This window comes from Erinaceus europaeus, chromosome 13, assembly GCF_950295315.1.
Source record: "Erinaceus europaeus chromosome 13, mEriEur2.1, whole genome shotgun sequence".
NCBI lineage: Eukaryota > Metazoa > Chordata > Mammalia > Eulipotyphla > Erinaceidae > Erinaceus > Erinaceus europaeus.
In genome coordinates, this window is record NC_080174.1 from 65,814,970 (window position 1) to 65,836,079 (window position 21,110).

A 21,110-nucleotide genomic window follows, 5' to 3' on the forward strand; every position below is an offset into this window, starting at 1 on the left:
GTCCCTCTATCGCGATCCACTGCAGTCAGTCCTAAGGTTGCAGACATGGGCTGACCATCATCTCTACATTTGTTCTTAATTGTCCCTTTCTTCCTGGTCCAGTCTTCGCTACCCTCCAAGCTACACATAATCCTTTTACTACATCTAAATGTCCCTTTTCCTCCTCTCTGGGTCCCAATAGAGCCAGAGTGATTCAGAGCCCTCTTACCCTCTTACTCCTATCACTTCTCCCCCACGGAAATATGGATCAAAATAGTTTTTTGGGTACAGAATGTAAAGGAGTTCTGGCTTCTGTAGTTGCTTCTCTACTGGACATGGAGCCCCTGAGCTTTTCTGTGACTTTTTCAATTAGACTTCACAAGAGGCAGAAGTGAAATTGTGCTCACCAGCCAGGAGGGGGCAGAAGGGAGAACTCAGTACTGCTAATTTCACTCTGGAGAAACCACTCCTGACCTTGAATTGCTGATTTAGAGTCAGATAGCTAAAGCAGGAAGTTGGGTGGGCACAATGCAGTCTCACTGGCTTATGCACAGTGGTTTATCTCCTGCTTCCTTGCCCACATTATGCAAAAGCCGGAGACACCACCTCCATAAATTATAAATCTAACCCCAACATCATGGAGCTTTGCAAAGCTTCTTTGACTCTTCATAAGCCAAAAATTTCAATTTTAAGCCTTTTTGAAAAACTCTATTTCCCCTGAGCCTTAAGTCTGATATGCAGGTGGATCCAAGTTACTGTCTGGGGAGATGATGTCCTAGAAAAAGGACCAGAAAGCTGGATCAGGGAAGAGTAGCTCCCAAATATGAGAAAGGTGTATAAATATTGTTGACTGGAAACCCCATCAATTTTTTTTTTTGGGTCCATATCAGTCTATACAGTTATCTTTGTGAGGATGATGTCCCTAAGATGAATTTCACCGGAGTTAAGAATCCCAATTCGAGCTCCGGCTCCCCACCTGTAGGGGAGTTGCTTCACAAGTGGTGGAGCAGGTCTGCAGGTGTCTTATCTTTCTCTCCCCCTCTCCTCTCCATTTCTCTGTCCTGTCCAACAATGACATCAATAACAACGATAATAACCACAACAACGATAAAGGGAAAAAATGGCCTTCGAGAGCAGTTGCTTCCTGGAGCTCCAGCAATAACCCTGGAGGCAAGTAAATAAATAAAAGGGGTGGGAGGCACCTGCAAGCAGACGTGCTTCACTGCTCATCTATAGGTGAGGATGGGGGGGGGGGCTTGGACTTGGGTTCTTGTACTTGATGAACATGTACATTCAATGGGTTCACCACCGGCCACCACCCTTTCCCATGTTTTTCATATTTATTTTCCCTTTTTTTTTTGTAATTATTATTGATGTCATTGTTGTTAGATAGGACAGAGAGAAATGGAGAGAAAGGAGGGGAAGAGAAAGACACCTGCTGCAGATCTGCTTCACTTGTGAAGTTGACTCCCCTGCAGGTGGGGAGCCAGGGGCTCAAACCGGGATCCTTAGGCCGGTCCTTGCGCTTTTTAAGTCATGTGTGCTTAACCCGCTGTGCTACTGCCTGACTCCCTCCCATGCTTTTTGTTTATGTATTAATGAAGATAGGAGGGAAAACGACCAGACATCACTCTGGTACATGTGCTGCTGGGGATGGAACTCAGTACCTCATGCTTGAATGTCCAACCCTTTATCCACTGTGCCATCACGTGGACGACTCCCTCATTGGTTTTTAAAGGACTAGTGTAGATCATCCACTCTGTCTTGTCCCCTCCAGCATCGGCAGTGACCCTCAGGTCCTATCCATCTGGACACAACAGAATCACAAACAAAACATGTCTCTCATTGTGCATTATTTATTAAGTTAGAGTATATACCGAGTCCGTCAGAATATGAGACACAGAGCTGTGCCTATTACTACATCACATTAAGAAAATAGCTTTTCATGTTGCACTTTGACTGCAGAAACATCATTCTGGAAGCAAAGTCCCCTCAAGCCCAAGTTGTCTATGTATGTATGAGAGGGTTTTAGAGGCAGTTACCCTAAAGATTCTTGGTTCCTTTTTATGTGACCCCTTGATGCAAGGAGTGCTTCCTGGGCCCAGGAAAGGAAGCATGGCCAGAGGATGGGTACTCTAAAATCACACTTCAGAAAGATGCAGACTTCCTGTCATTTCATGTAACACCAAACTGACTGTCCCCTATGGACAATGAGTACCAGCCACAGTTGGCACTGAGAGTCCCACTACTGTGCAGGGCAGTGCTGAGGCTTGGTCTCTGGTTTCACTGCTGCTGGTGGCAAGCAGTGCCCTCAGGCTACCAGCACTAAGTGTTGTTCTAGATACCCCTCACATTAACCATGCATGACACATTTTTTACACATGGGTTAGGCCTCCACCGGGAAGTGGCGACTACGAACACTCCAATCCACAGTGATGCGAGGTAGTTGGAGCAATGTGGTGAGGGGTAGGCCTCCACCAGTCCATGCCCAGCATCCACTCTGGCTCAGATGCCCTGCTTCCAGTCTGGGGGTTTCCGGGGCCACAGAGGAGCACGTCAGGCACCAGGCTGCACAGTGTCAGAGCCAATAGACATGATGGGACATGACATGCAAGTCACAAAGTCTCCCAAATACCTTCCCCCTAATAAAATAAGCTTAATAAAAACATAATTTAAAGGAAGTGTCAAAAGCTGAGTGTAAAATTAAAGCTGGAAACTCCATCGAAGTCTGAAGACTCGCCTGAATAGCTCCTGTTTAAAAAAAATACAATAAAAAATTAGTAATTGTAAGATATCCATTAAAGTAGAAGTTAGCTGCTATGGTAAACTATGCCAAGTTTTCATTTTAAAACCCGTATAGATGGCAGATATGGTTCAGCCTACTAGTTACCATGTGCAGGGAAGGGGCTTCATGAGTGGTGAAGCAGTGCTGCAGGTGTCTCTCCCCCCCCCTTCCCTCTTTGTTTCTGTCTCTATTCAATAAATAAAAACTAAAAACAGTAAAGGAGGAATCTAATAACAAGGTTCTAAGAATTCAATCTCCCCGACTTGGCTAGACAGGTACCTAAATACAGAATAAGGAGACAGCCATGTAATCAACCCCTCTACCTCCAACAGGAGTCAAAACTGGGTGCAAAGGACCCCCAACCTGGCAGCTCTCACCTCTTGGTGCCTACACTGTCTCACCACACTTTCTGGTTAAAAAAAAAAAGATGCGGCACTAAACTAAAAATCCTTGTGTTTAACTGGTCTAGAAGCATCACTTACATTACCATCAGTCATGATTTATTGATGGGAACTTCAGTTCAGTGATTTCAGAGTCAGGGGAGCTGCTTCCACTCCTGTCACTATAGGTGTCCCTGCAGAATTCAGATGGTTTATGCATCATCAACCACCAAAAATTCACCTTACCTCCCCTTTTTTGTAGCTTCCTTTGCTATAGGGATACTTGTCTGCACTCAGCAGAAATCAGAAAGATTGCTACATCACTTGTTAGCATGAATCTGTTGGATTTTTTTCTAGTTGCAGAAAGATAAACACTAGATTCATCTCATTCAGTTATGATATCCTAACCAACTAGCTTCTGGAGGAAGGTAGCATTGGGGTATGAGACCCATGGAGGGCATGGCTGACAGACCCTGAAAACCATAGGTTCCCTAATAACCAGTGTCACGGTATGAACCCCAAGTCTAAGAAGATCCTAGGAAAGGAGAGGAGTGTGTGTGTGTGTGTGTGTGTGTGTGTGTGTGTGTGTGTGTGTGTGTACGCGTGCGCTGGGGGAAGTGGGAGGAGGAGAAGGACACCCTGCCAGCCTACCACCCCTCTGCCCCCAGTTCCTATGGCTCTTCTCACTGTCACAAGTCAAAGACTGAGACAAAGGATGAGAGAAAAGTGACCCCACCTGGGTGAGAGCCTACAGCCTTTCTGGAGGTAATGTGGGAGCCTTCCCACGGAGGCCAGGAGGAGCCCAAAGTATGGTGGGGAAGGCTTGATAGGTCTGGACAGGAACTCCGGGTGGTACTGAACACCAACGAAAAACGGATGGTCTGAAACAGAAATGCAAAGTGGCTTCGTTACATACATATGCATCAAAAACGTAAAAGATGAGGAATATCTTGCTCAAATGTTTGGCATTCCCACAGACCATACATTCTTAATCTGAACCTGGGCAACAGGGCCCACAAACAACAAAGGGGCCTGATGCCCACTGCATCAGCACAACGAGCATGTTAGATCACAAGAGAGTTAGTATCAATTCAAAACTCTCATTCTGGGAACAAGGAATGAGGGATGAGGAGACAGTGCGAAGATCAGCTCCTTGGGTGGAGGGTAGATAGCATAATGGTTATGCAAACAGACCCTCATGCCTAAGGTGCCAGAGTCCCAGATTCAATCAACACTACCATAAGCCAGAGCTGAACAGTGGTCTGATTTAAAAAAAAAAAAAGGCCAGCTTCTCAGAGATCCAAACAGCTCGGTCACCAAGGGCCCTGCCCTTAGCAAACAGACAGAGGGGCTTCAATGTGATGTGTATCTTTCTATCCCACATATCTCTTCCCACCAAATGTATATACAATTTTTTAAACTAAGTTTTTCATAGACAATTACTCAAGTAATTACCTTCCAATTCCACAATTTCCATCCTTTCCCCTTCAACATCTTGCCCAACAAACTTCAAGCCTTGCTCTTCCAAACACTTTTTCAACACTGGATTCACCTGTTAAAGTAGAAGAAATAACTGTGTTGGCCTCTAGGCTTATTCTGTTTCCAGAGCAACAGAGAAGAAAGTTGCAGGCCACAAAGCTCCAACACTCACCTCAAATCTGTGGCGGTGCCTCTCTTCCAGATAATCCAAATCTCCGTAGAGTTTCCCTGGCAAAGAGTATCTTGGGGTGAAGACTCTGGCCTCACAACCACACCCCGCTTCCCCATTCAGGTGTCTTGTGATTCCCTACCAACCATAGCCACCTGCTCAGAAAAGCACACTAGAGACTAATTCTCAGGCTTGTACCTGCACCAAGAAAAACTAAGAGCTTTATCATCACCCTCTAACATGTAAGGCACAAAAACACTTGGCTGCTAGAAACAAGCCAAGTACCAGTGGCAGGCGCCCTAAGACAGACATTATCTAGCTGCACAGATGCCCTAATAACCAGTGTGTCTGAGTCAAGTCAGCAAAGTGCCTGGGCACCGGTGGCTGTCTGGAAATGAATGTTGCTTCACTGCCAACAGCCCTGTCCCAAGTCCACAGTAAAACTGAAGCTGGGACTAGCAGATCAGCTTAGACTCAAGTGACTTGGGCTGTGTTGCTTGTTAACCTCAAGAGATATGAGAGCACTTCTGCTAAATAAAGGCAAACTTTCAGGGGAGTGAGCAGTGGTACCATGCACAAGGACCGGAGTGGTGAAGCAGGTCTGCAGATGTCTGTCTCTCAGTGTATCTAGAATCCCCAGGGCTAGGTTATCTCTTTTCTTGGACTAGAGAAAGCAGTGGGATGAGGGCAAGAGACAGAGGAAGGAGCCACTGCAGCACTGCTCAGGAAGCTCCCCCATACAGTGCTCCCATGTGGTGGCTGGGCCTCAAACCAGGTGCCCATGCACAGCCGTGTGTGCTCAGCTCGTGAGCTCTCTCCTAGCCCCTTGACAGTTTTCTTCAACATGATCCTCCCCAAGATTTCCTAAATCTTTAACCACTATTTATACATTTAAAATATGTTTATTTAGGTTAGACCATGTGAAGCTGCTATTTGTGGGGAAATCATCCCATTTCAGCAGTTTCATATGGTCCAACCTAACAGTGGCAGGAAAGTAACCAGCTGTGATGGGTTTAAACCTCAGTGCCTCACTCTGGAGGCCCCCATGGTTCTGGGCTTTGGCCTTGCCAGACCCACACTGCTCCGCAGGCTGTTGAAATGCATCCTCAAGAGTAGGACCAGAAAGGGGGGAAATACTTGACAAACAAGAACCATCCCAAGATGCTCCAAGTGGATGGGCAGCTCTTACTCATGATTGAGTTCTTGGTCTGGAACAGAGTTCTCCTCTTGCCCAGCCTCATGGTCCCGCCCATCTGGCCGGGGTTGTGTTCTGGCATGTCGATGACCTGGAGACATTCAAAAACCAAAATGCTCCCATTAAGAGATAGATTCCCTACACTAGAGAAAATGAACCTGTGAACAGGTTCTAAAACGCCGCAACCTTCCATCATGAAAGATGTCTTAGCCTCAGGGGTACAATGACAGACAGATACACAAACTCACTCTCAGTGCAGCACCAGAAATAAACACAGCTCCACACATGCAGGATATAATTCACAGCCTCGCAGACTTCTTTTTTAAAAAAGAGAAGAGAAACATGGAGACACTGGGGACTTTACAAAGTACTGGTGCTACTTAAATGCCCCAGGTCAAGAGTCTTGTTTTATCAGTGTCCCCAGCATCACAAGGGGCCTATCATTCCTGGGATGAGGATTCAAAGATAGAAAAAGGACCCCATTCACCCATCAGGGGATACAATACAGAGAAGAGGCCTGCGGGCCATGAAGAGTGCCAATTACTATTATAGTAAGCAAAGCTATAGTATAATCCAGTAGTTCTTTAATAATATGCACATCGGTTCATAATGTTTCATATAGCTACATCATGTGTCCCCAGGAGCTAAGGGGAGCAGGGACAGAGATTTAACTGTAATTACTTTCATTACTCTCCTGCCTACCTTAACGCTGTTAAGGTTTAAATACTTGACTTACCACAGGGTGACTGGTCTTAGGGTCAAATTCTGTAGAATTAGCATCTAGAAAAATCCAAATACCGGTGTTACAAAAAAAAACAAACAAAAACTTACATCCAGCACCTAGTACAAAGGCTCTCCTGTGGAGGCTTTGCTTATGGAATACAAGGACAGAAAGCATTATTTTCTTCCACTGAATTTTCATTGAGCTCTGAGCCAATACAATTTCTTTCCTTTGAGCTTATAGGATATGGCCTCAGAATTTCCCTACCTAGGGAGAAGCTAGTCTTTGATGTGGGCTACATTCTTATATCCTATCTAGGAAGAGGGGGTGGGCATCAGTCTGATATACTGGTCCTCTGGAAGCAAACCTACTTTTGAAGAAATGGGGGGAAAGCATGGATGGAAGATAGCATAATGGCTATACAAAAGGCCTTCATGCTCAAGACTCTGGTCTCAGGTTTGATCCCCCACACTACCACAGCTGAGGAGTGCTTTGGTAGAATACTTAAAATAAAAAAAATTAGTCTTTAAAAGGTTTATCCTTAACTTCTAAATCACAATTCCACTTCTAAAGTCATGTGATGATGAGAACAAGCATTAGGGCTAACATTTTTAAGATATAAAACACCAACTTTCCACTTCAATCTGTAATGTACAACTTCCTGTATGTTTTTCTTCTCAGCATCTAATATATTGCCCTACATGACAGCCTCACTCAACAACTAATTCAGAAATTAACAGATTTCAAAACTCAAAAAAGCCATCTGTCCATCCTTTACTGAACTGACCATCTAACTAACCTTAAGCAAAACTACTAAAGACTAAATGGGTAACAAGTGAGTCCCTGGTCCTGCAGGTTTGCTAATTTCTATGTGCAGATGCTAAGTATCAGGCCAGATCACAGCTGCAGGTAAGGGCTCACCTGGTTCCTTGCCTGCCTGGCAGTGGGCGACAAATGTTCACACCTGTGAACAAACCCTGCCTGGCCCCAGCACTTTGACTCTTAAGACGCTACGGGGGTGGGGAAAGGTGGGGGATGAACACAAAGTGCCTGCCAGAAGATAAGAAGTCAGAGCCAAAGGGCATGCTTCCCACAAAACTGAGCCTCTCTTCCCCCCTCGGGGTTTTGTGAAGCACCGTCTCAGAAAAAAATGTGGCCTGAACCAGCCCTACCAGCAAGCTGGCATCCGAGTAACTACCTGTACTCTGCTACTCCTGACTGCCCTTACATTCCTTTAGGCTACTGTGTTCATTTCTCTTAGGTCTTTCTGAAAACCTGGGCTGCAGAAAAGAGAGGGCCAGCCTGTCAGTGGCCCCCAGTGACTCCCACCTCCAGGACTCACTCTTCTACTGATTCTGCAATGTGGCAATTAGATAGAAGCCAGCTCAAGACATGCCAGTGAGTCACCATGCTGGGGTGAAGTAGTGAATGGTGAGCTGGGCAGGGCAGGGTGGTATAGACATGCACCAATGGAGTCCACGCAACCCACAGAATACTGAAAATAACCATTGCTGCTGGACGTCGCTGGGTTTGGGGGTGGTCTGGTGCTACAGTCCAGTTGACCAGGCACACTTTCTATTTGTCAGGGACTGTGCTAGCACTATTTTCATGCATTAATTCACTTAAATATACCTAGTAAGTTAAGTAACTGTCTAAAAGCCCCACTGATCGGACTCACAGGCCAGAGCTGTCTTTCCCAGCACCAGCTCAGCAGGAACAACGGTCTCAGTGAAGAAAGGGAAAGGCTCTACAGAGCTAGTGCCTGCACCTGTGCTCCCTCCTCCCATTTGCTGACCCCTGTTTTCCTTCAAGCAATGGCATGGTTCCTCTTTGCTGCACACTAAAAGGTAACAAGCTAACCAACCAGTTGGCCCTCCTCATGGCACCCGGTGACCAGCAGGCACCGTTTTCAACCCCTTCAGGAAAAGCAAAACAGCTTCACAGGGTTTTTAATGGACACGTACCTTGCCATCCCAGCACATTTCTTGAAAATTCCACCACCGCCAGCTGCATTCCTAAGCACACACCTTGCAAGTGGAGGGGAGAGGGGGGGGGGAAAAATGAAGCTCCAATAAAAATTCCATTCCCCACCAGTCCGGCGTTTTTGCAATTACAAAATCTCATGGTTTACGGCTATAAACAAGCAGCCCCTGGCTCTTATCCTTTACCTAAATCAGATTCCCCATGAAACTGGGCCTAAATGTATAGAAAAATTCCCAATCGCAAGCTATCCAAGTTTTAGAAGTAAGGAGAGTTTGGGAAGATATATATATTTGTATTGGGGGATAATGGTTTACAGTAAATAGTCATTGGTAGCATATGTATAAAATTTCTGTTTTCTGCAAAACACTCGCCTCTAGTCTAAGGTCTTCATTCACCATCATGAAGATTTATATTTCTTACCCTCTTCTCTCATTAAGCCCTCATTTATAATTGGTCAAGTTAAAAGCACCCAAAAATCATACTACCCAGTTACAATCAGCTGGTATTCCAAGCTGAGGAACATATAAAAATCACAGGTCCATCTAAAAATCAGGTTCTCTAGATGGACCTGACTTTCTAATTGCTAGTTCACTCTCTCAGGATTCTATGATATCGACACATGGCGCACAAGCCTAGAACATTTCATGTGAATGAATTTCTCCCACAGAGAAATACAAGTTTTTATCCTGAGCTGTTATCTAGAATGGTAGCATCCACATTTGGTTTCAATCCTCTTGCAGTTTAAGCTACAGACTCTCTCTGCGGCACCTTCTCTCCCCTACTCCTTACCCAAAAAAGGCTTCCTCTGTTTTCGAGCCCAGGCAATTGCTTGGATTTTCCCTTCTGTTCCTCGAACACCGAATCCCCCTGGAACCAGGACTCCACTGCACAAGAGAACACAAAAGGCAACTTCATTCCCACCAGTCCAGTCAATGAAGCATTCCCAAGACACTGATGAAGTTACTCTTTTCATGGCTACTGTTCCCTTGTTTTCCTCCACTGGAGGGCACCTGCTTTGCCATGCACACAAACCAGGATCGAGCCCCTGGTATACCACATGGAAACACGACAGCTCTGTGGGAGGGGGGAAGGGGTGTTAAAAGGGGGGGAGACAAACACCTGCAGTACTTGCTTCACCACATATGAAATCAGCTGGGAGCTGAAGTCCCAGTCACAATTTTAAAAAAGAACCTCATTAAACCTTCCTTTGTGTGATAAAGTAAGTACTGCAGGTGTTTCTGTCTCTCCCTTTTTACACCACCTCCACCCTGCTGAAAATCCCTCCATCCTATCAATTAAAGGAAAACACTCCTTCCCCACCCCCTCTCTTCCTGGGAACCAAGGGTAGCAAGGACCACTTACTCAGCACTGCAGAGCTTCTGCCAGGCTTCATGGTAGCGTACAGGCTCTTCCTGTAAGGTGCTTGGCTCCAGGTCCGTGGAATCAATGTACTGGAGATTATTCACACAGGGGAGAGGAAGCAGGTTTGTTTTTTCTAACTCCACAGTCACATTCCTCCATAGTTCCTTCCCACCCCAAAGTTACCAATACTCTTATCTTTCTCAACTTTGAAATTTGAAAATTATAATCTTGTGTCAGGGAGAAGATTCAGCAGCAGGATCACTTTTCTTTTGTGAAACCCTGAACACAAAGTGACAAAGACAGAACAAGTAGAACTGCATGGATGGTGGACCAGTACTTTACAGTCTCTCTTGTAATAAATACAACTTAGTTTGGAACCACAAGAGACACTGAATTGGGCCCCCCACACACCCCCAAAAAAGCTGAGAGTGGAAATAAAACAAAAATATTCCTTGATTTCAACTATACTACAAAAATACAGTAACCAAAGTGTAGTGAAATACGAGCAGACACAGATGAATGGAACAGCACTGAAAGCTTTGAAGTAAATCCCCACAATATGGTTAAATTAATGGTCCATTAATTTACATAAAGTTACTTTATACAGCCACAGAAAAATGGTAAAGAACTGAACCCACCAAATGCACTGAAGAAAAAGTAAAAAATACTCTATGGCACTGGCTCCAGAAGTGTCTAGTGGGCACACATTCTAGATCTCACTGTGATTTAATGTGCATTTACTTCACTAGCAACTCACCAACTATCCCACTCGTGTCTTCTTTTTAAATGGGGTGCTCAAGACCAAACTCAGGCTCATATACAAGCACAGCATCCATCTACCACTGAGCTACTTCCCTGGGCCCTCAGCTACATCCTTTGTGTTAAAAGTCTCAGTTCAAATCTTTTGTCCATTTAAAAAAATTGTTAGATTATATTTTTATATTGGATTGAGACAGCCAGAAATTGAGAGGAAGGGGGAGTTAATCGAGGTAATACAGGGGTGGGGGTAGATAGCATAATGGTTATACAGAGACTCTCATGCCTGGGTCTCTTAATGTCCCAGGTTCAATTCCCCCGCCCCACCATAAGCCAGAGCTAAGCAGTGCTCTGGTAGGAAAAAAAGGAATAACAAAAGAACATGAGAGGTAATACACAGATTATTTCCTTGGTGTCCAGTACTAAGCACTCTGAAAATTTATTTCTTTCAATAATCCTCTTTAAAGATGAGAAAACTTGAGACACAAAATAGTTAAATTACACAGGGTGATAAAGATCTTTATTGCCATGTCTGAGAACCCAAATCTTGCTCATCTGGCTAGGAATCCATACTCAAGGACATGAGGTGAAACCCACTGGCTCAGCTTCCCTCCTCCGAGACCGTAACACAAGAACTACTATTTACTGTCCGTTGTCCATGTCCCAGGCACTGGCTGGGCAACCAGACATATTTGGGACAAAACTGCCACCTGTCGGCTCTCATAAGTGGCTATCAACATTCTGACTTCATAGGTGATGTGGCTACTTGCACTGATGTCAGCAACTGTGATGCATGCCTCTAGCCCTTCAAGGGCTCCCTTTCTCACCAGGGGAAGTTTTCCTTAGTGAACAAGTAAACTTTGTTTTTTTTGTGTGTTCGTTTGTTTGTTTGATGAATTTACAAGAGACGGCTGAAATGTAAAGAGAACCAGATTCATTCTGGCATTGTGTGATGCCAGGGATCAAACTCAGGATCTCAGGCTTGAGAATCCAATGCCTCTAGACCACCACACTCATCATTTTTGATGTTTAGGTTCAAGCAGTCACTTTCAGTTTCCACTATGACAGCTTCTCCTCATCATTATCTCCTGAAAAAGTTCTATTAACCTCCCAAAGCCGAGTCAAATATCAACCTTTTAAATAAATTTCTAAATACTGAGTTTCACAGCCCAGGTTGTACTGCAGTCGAGAAAGTGTTGGACTCACAAGCATGAGGTTCTGAGTTCAATTCCTGGCATCGTATGTGTCAGTGACATTCTGGTTCTCTTTTTACTAAATAGAGATTAGAGGGATGGAGGAGAAAGAAGGAAAAGAAATACAAGTTCTAGGTTCAATCCCCTATACACCACTATAAGCCAGAGCTGAGCAGTGCTCTGGCAGAAAAAAAAAAAAAAAAGAAAGAAAGAGAGAGACCGAGTTCCAAAGCAGATACAGCAGATACGGATGCAGCATCTCTAAGCACAGAGATGGCTTCCCTGTTAACACCCTGGCTGTACCTGCACCGTACCCCTTACCTTGATCTCCAATTTGTGGTTGATGGCCAGTGCAGAATGTTCCAGAGCTTTAATGACAGAAGCATATGAGTCTGAGAACTTGGTGTATTTGCCCACAAGGGCAATAGTGCAGGTCTCCAGCAATCGATCATACCTATCAAATGTCAGTGAACATCAAGTTACTTTGAACGTACATACCATAATGAGATTTAAAAAATGCTTTTTAAAAAGAAGGAAACCAAGTCTGGGAAGAATACAATGAAGGCAGACATTATCTGAATTCTCTGTACAGAAAGTGATTTTGAAATTAACATGGCAGGCTTTGTAAAGAGTTTGAAAAACTATTATAGTCCCTACTCGTGAAAATGTCTCTTCAGTCAACAATATTTATACCCCTTTCCCATATTAGGCAGCTACTCTCTTCCCTGATCCAGCTTTCTGGTCCTTTTTCCAACCATGACATCATCTCCCCAGAAAATACCTTGGATCTACCAGTGTATCAGATTTCAGGCTCAGGGACAAAAAGAAAAAGGAGGAAAAAAAAAACTATAGCTACAGGCCCTTTGGAATATAACTTAAATATGCCTACTAGCATATTTACAAAATGGAGGCTGCCCCCCCCCCCCAACTCTTCATCTGCACTATTGCAGCCTTTAGGTCCATGATTGTTCAACAATTTGTTTGGCTTCGTATGTTAACTCTCTTGTCAACCACCAGATTCCAGATGCTAACATGATGCGACCAGACTTCCCAGGACAGACATCCCACCAATGTGTCCTGGAACTCCGCTTCCCCAGAGCCCTTCCCCACAGACAGGCTGGGAGTATGGATCAACCTGTCAACTCCCATGTTCAGTTGTGAAGCAATTACAGAAGCCAGACCTTCCACCTTCTGCATCCCACAATGACCTTGGTTCCATACTCCCAGAGGGTTAAAGAATAGGAAAGCTATCAGAGGAGGGGATGGGATACAGAGTTCTGGTGATGGGAATTGTACAAAGCTGTACCCTATGGGATTACCTTATCCCATGGTTTTGTCAATGTTTCCTTTTTATAAATAAAAAAAAATTTTTTAAATGTCTCTTAAATTTTTTTTTTATATTTATTTACTTATTAGACAGCCAGCCAGAAAGTGAAGAGAGAGATAGGTACCTGCAACCCTGCTTCACCACTCCTAAAGTTTCCCCCCTACAGCTGGGGGCTGAGGGCTTGAACCCAGGGCCTTATGCATGGTCATATGCGTGCTAAACCAGGTGTGCCACCACCTGGTGCTGAAATCTCCTTCTAAAGTATAATTATTAATAGTCCCCAAAATATCTTTTAAAACTTTTTTTTTGCCTCCAGGGTTATTGCTGGGACCCTACACTACCAATCCACTACTCCTGGAGGCTGTTTTTTCCTTTTGTTGCCCTTGTTATTATTTTTATTGCTGGTATTATTAGATAGGACAGAGAGAAACTGAGAGGGAAGACAGAGAGGGGGAGAGAAAGATAGACACCTGCAGACCTGCTTCACTGCCTGTGAAGCGACTCCCCTGCAGCTGGGGAGCCAGGGGCTCGAACTGGGATCCTTATGCCAGTCCTTGCACTTTGTGCCATGAGCACTTAACCTGCTGCACTACTGCCCAGCCCTCTCTATATAGGACTAAAAAAAAAAAGATAAAATGGCATGCCATCTTTGTAGCTGCATGGAATATATATGTAAACAGATGAAAACTGAAAAAGTCAAAATGAGAGGCCAGTCGGCGGCTCACCTGGTTAAGTGCTCACATTACAGTGTGCAAGGACCCAGGTTCAAGCCCCTGGTCCTTACCTGCAGGGGAAAGCTTCACAAGTGCTGAAGCAGGACTGCAAGGGTCTCTGTCTTTCCCTCTCTATCTTCGCCTCCCTTCTGTTTTCCTGTCCCTACCCAATAATTAATAAATAAAACCATTTTCAAAAAAAAAAAAAAGCCAAAATGACAATGTGGCAGAGCAGTGAGATGAGTTCTCCCTCCCCAAAAGTGCTTCATATTCACAGATTTTGAGCTACAAGGACACCCAGTGTCCAGAACACTGGGTGAAATCCTCTGATTTGATGAGACAAAGCAATTCTCAAAGTTAAGACAGTTTTCAAAGTGCTATTGTTTGGCAGCAACAGTTAAGACTGTGGATCCCTGGCTAGTACAGGGCGAGTGGCACAGCGTCAAACATAGCCCAACTTCTCGGAGGGCTGCTGAGGAGCGGGAGTGTTGTCGTCTCTACCGGTCTTTTGTGTCCACTGCCACACAGACACTTGTCCTTGATTTTCGAGCCCCTAGCTGACATGATGACATGCGTATAATCTAAACTCACTGGGGGATCTGGAGCCCAGACCCATTTTACCAGGACCTCCTTAGTCGGGATGTAACCAACCACATAGTAACTTAGCTTGTTGATTGACACCTTTTCTATCATGAGTTGATGGTATAAATGCTACAGTTAAGGGTTAAATTCTCTGAGCCCCTACAAAAAGGGCAATTCAGGTTGGAACATGGTGTCCCCACCCCTTCCCCACCACGTAACATGAGGCAAACCTGTCAGCCATCTTTTTCCACTTCATCAGCATTTTTCGAGACTGTCTCTCAACAGGAAGGTCAAGTCTTCGAAGGAAATAATCTACAACCCCCTGCTCCTCTAACAGCAAGGGGACTCGGTAGATAGATGAAACGTCATGGACACAGATCACCTGTTTAAAAAACAAGCATAAGTTAAAAAAAAAAAAAAAGCATAAGTTACTATATAAAAAACACACAAAATTAACAGGGCTGACAGTCTCCTACCCTTCACATAGCTTTGCAGGACTGTTTTAAATTTGATTAAAGGAAAAAAGAAACCAATTATATAGGGTAAAAAGGTACATCAATAAAAATAAAAATCAACACAAAAGGTGTAAAATATAGTGGCTAGTCTCTTATAGATGGAAAGACAGTTCACCTAAGAGGTTCTCTGCCTCGCTTTCACACAAAGCAGGTTCGAGCACCCAGCACACCAATAGGAATCCTACAACACTGGAGAAAGCTCTGGTGTTATCATGTCTTTCCCTCTGTGTATCTCTGTCCCTTTCTTTCTACCTGCAAATTCAGTTGTAGCAATTAAATTCTGCTTAAATTAACATAACACACAATCACAAATAAAACTAAACAGTTCAAACAAACAAAAAACTCGTGTCCAAGTAAAAACTGTCCACAACAGTGAAAAAAAAAAAAACAGTTGTTAGTATTTTTTAATGCTGAGTTTAAGTACTACTACAGTGGGAAATGTATTAGTGGTATCTGCTACAAGAACAGAGTAAAGGTGAAAAAAAATTAAAGTCACAGTGGATGAAGATTTAAGAAAAATTCAAAACCAATAATAGGGTTTTTTTTTTTTTTTGTAAATTAAGAACAAGAAATATTTTTAAAGGCATAGAAAAATTGTCTGGCTTGATATTTAAATTCTAATTCTTAATATTGGGTGGTCTGAAAAGTCATGGTACGTTTTTGCATAGACATACATACATTCCACCTGCAGGGGGCAAGTTTAACAAGTGGCTACAGGTGTCTGTTTCTTCCCTTCCCTATCTCCCCTTCCCCCCCTCACAATACTGTCTCTATCCAATAACAGAATATATATATTCTGTGACTTTTCCAACAGTCCAACACTTAAAGCCTGAAACAACACAAAACTGGCCACCATTACAACTTCTAATAATACACTCGAATATTAGCCATTACAATTAAAAAGTGTATGAACTAGAAAATAAAGGGCTGCCACTGATTACATATGCTAACTCTCTTTATCTACAAAAGCCAACCAGATTTAACGGTAAGCGATCCAAACTACCAATTAAGACTCTTGCTGAGGATTCTAGGTTTGAGAGCAGTTAAGTCAGCAGGGCTCTCTGACCACATGCCATATCTAATCATCATGGGATGATAACAGCTGTAGACAGAAGTTGAGAAATAAGAACATAAAGGAAAACACAAGCAGAACTTGGACTTCACCAAAGTAAAAGACTCTGGGAAAGGGAAGGTTTTTTTAGGTCCTGGTGCAAGACAGTGGAGGAAGACATGGGCTGGAGGTGAGTGTTTTGTAGAAAACTGAGAAATTTTTCAAATGTACCAACAACTGTTTACTATAAGCCACTAATACCTCCCAATAAAAATAAGTAAAAATTAGGTTTGGCAAAATAGCTCACTTGGGACAGTGCACTCCTTTGCCATATGCTCCCCCCAAGTCCAGCTTCCAACCCCCGAGGAAATACTATTTTTAATATATCATTTACAGAGTAACAAAAATCAGATATTCACTAGAATTATCTAAAAAGCACCTTTACAAAGAATATTAGTGAATAATTCAACAAATGGATATAAAACAAATGTAATACTCATCCAAATTAGATGAATTTTTACTTCATTATACATAAATGTTAACTCAAAATGGGTCCTATTCTATAAGCCCTAAAATTACTAAATGTTAAGACTTACAAATTTGTTTCTTTCTCTCTCTCTCTCTCTCCTGAGCACAACTCAGTTCTACCTTATGGTGGTAAGGGGGACTGAAGCTGGGACTTTGAGTCTCAGGCATGAGACTCTTTTTGCATAACCATTATGCTATCTACCCCTGCCAAAGTCCTAGAATTCTGAAAACTCATAGAAAAAAATATCTTTTAAAAAAACCTATTTATTTATTTATTGGATAGGGACAGAAATTAAGAGGGATCGCACCGAAGTAAAAGACTCTGGGGTGGGAGTGGGTGGGTGGGGAGAATACAGGTCCAAGAAGGATGACAGAGGACCTAGTGGGGGTTGTATTGTTATATGGGAAACTGGGGAATGTTATGCATGTACAAACTACTGTATTTACTGTTGAATGTAAAACATTAATTCCCCAATAAAGAAATAAAAAAAAAAAAAAAGAAATTAAGAGGGGAGAGGGAGAGAAAGACACCTGCTGACCTGTTTTACCACTTGTGAAGCTTTTCCCCTGCAGGTGGGACCAGAGGCTTGAACCTGTGTCCTTGCGCACTGTAATGTGTACTTAACCAGGTGTGCCACCACCTGGCCCAGGAAAAAAAACTACCTTAATAACCTTTATTAAAGAGATTTTTTAATAGGACACCAGAAGTAGAATCTATAAGGAGGAAAAAAATGGACAAATTGGAGTTCATCAAAACGTAAATTCATTTGGGCTCCAAAAGGCACTGTAAGGAAAATGAAAGGCCGTGGCTGAGCACACACAATGCTGTGGGCGGGAGCTGGGTTCAAGCACCTACCCTCCACATACAGAGAGCTTCACAAGTGGTAGAACAGTGCTGTATACATCTCTTACTATGTTTTTCTCCCTGTCTATCAGGAAAGGGGTGGGGGGGAGATTGCCAGGAGCGTTGGAGTTGTCACACAAGAACCAAGCTCCAATGATAATACTGGTGCAAAAAAGATAAAAGCAAGGGAAGGGAGGTAGGGAAGGAAGGAAAAAAAAAAAATCAGACAAGCCATGCAATGGGGAAAAAAAAAAAAAAAATATATATATATATATATTATACAACTTGATAAAACATTAAAATATTACATGTTCAGAATATATAAGTAACTTATAACCCAGTAATACAGGCGACTCCATTTAATATAAAAAAAAGGTTTGAAATTAATATTGAATAGTAATATCTGCCACATTTTCCACACAGAAGTTTTTTAATAACCTATTCTATAATTACTTCTGTTTGCTAGGGTAGAAATACTTAAAATAATTTCAGTGCACAGTAACAATGGAATTATTCTGCGGTTGCACATATTCCGTATAAAGCAGAATCTCTACCATAGAGCTCACGGATCACAACAGTGAGCTCAGGTCCCTGTGACTCTCACAGCCTGAAGCTTGAGCCTTAAGGGAGAAGACAGGTTTCTGTAACTGTCAGAGGGTTTCCTCATACCATACTCACTTCAGTGCCAACCTAATGGGCTTTTCTACTTAGTCTCTTAACCTTCAAATAATCTAGTAGTAAAAGTTTCTTTTTTAAAAAAGATTTTATTTCTTTATTAATGAGAAAGACAGGAGAGAAAGAACCAGCTATCACTCTTGTACATGTGCTGCCAGGGACTGAACTCGGGACCTCATGCTTGAGAATGCAGTGCAGTGCTTTATCCACTGCGCCACCTACTGGACCACATAAAGATTTCTTAATCTCACTTTAACTTCTACTGCTTAGTCAAATCCAAAGCCACAAACCTCTACTTACTACCATCACTAGAACTTCCGTATCATCTACCATACAAATTTTATTTATCAAAGATAAAAGAGGAACGAATGAGAGATAGGCCAACTATGAAAGGGAGACACTCAATAAGCATGGCTGAATCAAATAAGAAAGAGAAGAGGCGGGAGTCGGGCTGTAGCGCAGCGGGTTAAGCGCAGGTGGCGCAAAGCACAAGGACCGGCATAAGGATCCTGGTTCGAACCCCGGCTCCCCACCTGCAGGGGAGTCGCTTCACAGGCGGTGAAGCAGGTCTGCAGGTGTCTATCTTTCTCTCCTCCTCTCTGTCTTCCCCTCCTCTCTCCATTTCTCTCTGTCCTATCCAACAATAACAACAATAATAACTACAACAATAAAACAAGGACAATAAAAGGGAATAAATAAATAAAATAAATATTAAAAAAAAGAAAGAAAAAAAGAAAGAAAGGAAGAGAAGAGGCCTGAGTACGGTCAAGGCAACACAAGAGACAAGGAGATGAACCAGAGTCAACAGGTATCTGTTCTTCAAGCGTGATGCCCACTGTCTTAATTTCTAATATAACAAGTCTCACGAAACTGATTAAGACTTTAAAATTATTTAAAGAAAAATGTGTGAACAGGGCATTTCTACTTACTTGTTCAGGTTCAACATGACAGAACATTGATATTTTTTCTTTCACTGATGTGTCGAGAGGATTTGAGCACCTGCATACAATCTAGCAGCAAAGAAAATAAAAATGCTTAGAAGGGACTGCAAATTAAAAAGGATAGGTAGAGACAGATTTCTTTTTTTAACCAGAGCACTGCTCAATTCTGGATTATGGTGGTGCAGGGAAACTGAACCTGGGACTTTAGGGCCTCAGGCATGAGTCTCTTTGCATAATCATTATGCTATCTACCTCTACCTGCTTTATGAAGTCTTTGAGTCAACTGAGATTTCTTCAATTCATATTCTTGGGTAGGAAGGATAACTAATGCAGATTTAAGACCACTTTCAGGCCAGGATAAAAGAATCTACAAAATCCATAGAGTTCACCACCAACTATCGTTAAACACATGCTAAGGTAGGGGTAGATAGCATAATGGTTATGCTAAGGTGGGAGTAGATAGCATAATGGTTATGCAAAGAGACTCTCATGCTTCCAAATCCCCCCACATCAACATAAACCAGAGATGAGCAGTGCTCTGGTGCCAATAAAAAAAAATCTGGGGCCCGGGCAATAGCACATGGGATTAAGTGCACATGGCACAGACTCGTGAACTGGTAAAGGATTCCTATTTGAACCCCCGGCTCCCCACTTGCAGGGGGGTCGCTTCACAAGTGGTGAAACAGGTCTGCAGGTGTTTTTCCCCCTCCCCTCTCAATTTCTCTGTCCTATCCAACAACAGCTATAACAAAAATAATAATGGCAACAAAATGGGAAAAATGGCCTCCAGGAGCAGTGGATTGTAGTGCAGGCACCAAGCCCCAGTGATGACTCTGGGGGGGGAGGGGGGAGGAGCATGCCAAGAAAGTAAAGGCCGTGGTGGGATCAGGTAGTGGCACACCTGGTTACCATGCTTAGGACCCAGGTTTGAGCCCTTGTTCCCCATCTGAAGAGTGAATCAGGTCTGCAGGTGTCTCCCCTCCCCACCTGCCACCCAAAATTATCTTATCAAGAAAAAGATTAAAATGAGTGGTGCTGGGAGTGATAGATTTGTAGTGTCTGCAGGAGTCCCAGTAATAACCACTGGTGGACATTTAAAAAATAACATTACATTACGTCACATTACATTAATGCCTTTGTCTACCATGGAGGACAGATCTTATTCCTACAAGATCATACTAAGCTAGGTCACTAGGAAATCTTACCAGGTCTGGGGAAAGTCCAAGGCCTCTGAGCTCCCGAACACTATTCTGGGTGGGTTTAGTCTTCTGTTCTCCTATTGAACTTGGCTATTGTACAGAAAAGGGGAAAAATATATCTCTATAAGGAATCTCCAACTTTTCCCTGAACTTGTATTAATAAGAAAAATTTTGATCACTAGCCTAGGTTAGTTTTATATTTGTTACAGTTACATATGCTATACTTAAATTATTAGTGATTTAATAATGGTTTACAAGATAACAAGATTATAGGAATTTATTTTCACACAACACCCGTTACCAAAGTTCTGCACCAACACCTTCCGCCCAGCATCCCTCACACAGTCTGAGTCTGGTTACTGTTTCTCCCCCTGAAAATTCTCATGATTTCTCTGTGTTCCCCCTATGACCAAAACCTGTTTTCATCTCTATGCATCCCTTATAGTAAATTATTTGGATGTCACTGGACTGTCAGAAACACCCTTTTCCATGCAAAAAAAAAAAAAATGTGCCAGGATTTTTCCATCAGCCCTAGAGAATTCCTAGAGTAGTCTTCCAAGGCTTAGCTTTGCTCTCTAGCTCGTGACTCTTGACCTTTTTGTTGTACTTTAGCCTTCATTTATCTACCATCTTTTTTTTGTTGTTTGTTTTGCAAGAGTAGTACTCAGCTCCAGCTAGGTAGTGTGGGGGTGACTACTGAGCCCAAGACCTTTGATTTTAACCTTCTTTCAAG

At 43.0% G+C, this 21,110-nt stretch overlaps 1 protein-coding gene across 3 annotated transcripts in view; it reads right to left on the reverse strand.

Annotated features, from left to right (window-relative positions):
• Window positions 1-1,819: 1,819 nt before the first annotated feature.
• CTPS1 (CTP synthase 1) overlaps window positions 1,820-21,110 on the reverse strand; it is a 34,471-nt gene continuing 15,180 nt past the window's right edge. Inside the window, exons 6-19 of one of the 3 annotated variants that reach the window (XM_016189576.2) lie at window positions 20,384-20,467; window positions 19,167-19,247; window positions 14,855-15,006; window positions 12,324-12,456; window positions 10,054-10,142; window positions 9,481-9,575; window positions 8,673-8,735; window positions 6,724-6,767; window positions 5,982-6,078; window positions 4,796-4,851; window positions 4,600-4,696; window positions 3,881-4,025; window positions 3,252-3,338; window positions 1,820-2,730 (exon numbers count right to left, since the gene is read on the reverse strand). In XM_016189576.2, the coding sequence (XP_016045062.1) occupies window positions 3,254-3,338; window positions 3,881-4,025; window positions 4,600-4,696; window positions 4,796-4,851; window positions 5,982-6,078; window positions 6,724-6,767; window positions 8,673-8,735; window positions 9,481-9,575; window positions 10,054-10,142; window positions 12,324-12,456; window positions 14,855-15,006; window positions 19,167-19,247; window positions 20,384-20,467 (1,221 nt within the window). In that variant the 3' untranslated portion in view covers window positions 1,820-2,730; window positions 3,252-3,253. Of the gene's footprint in view, window positions 2,731-3,246; window positions 3,339-3,880; window positions 4,026-4,599; window positions 4,697-4,795; window positions 4,852-5,981; window positions 6,079-6,723; window positions 6,768-8,672; window positions 8,736-9,480; window positions 9,576-10,053; window positions 10,143-12,323; window positions 12,457-14,854; window positions 15,007-19,166; window positions 19,248-20,383; window positions 20,468-21,110 lie in introns of all 3 variants that reach the window. The other 2 variants (XM_007526110.3, XM_060206136.1) reach the window with 2 other exon arrangements.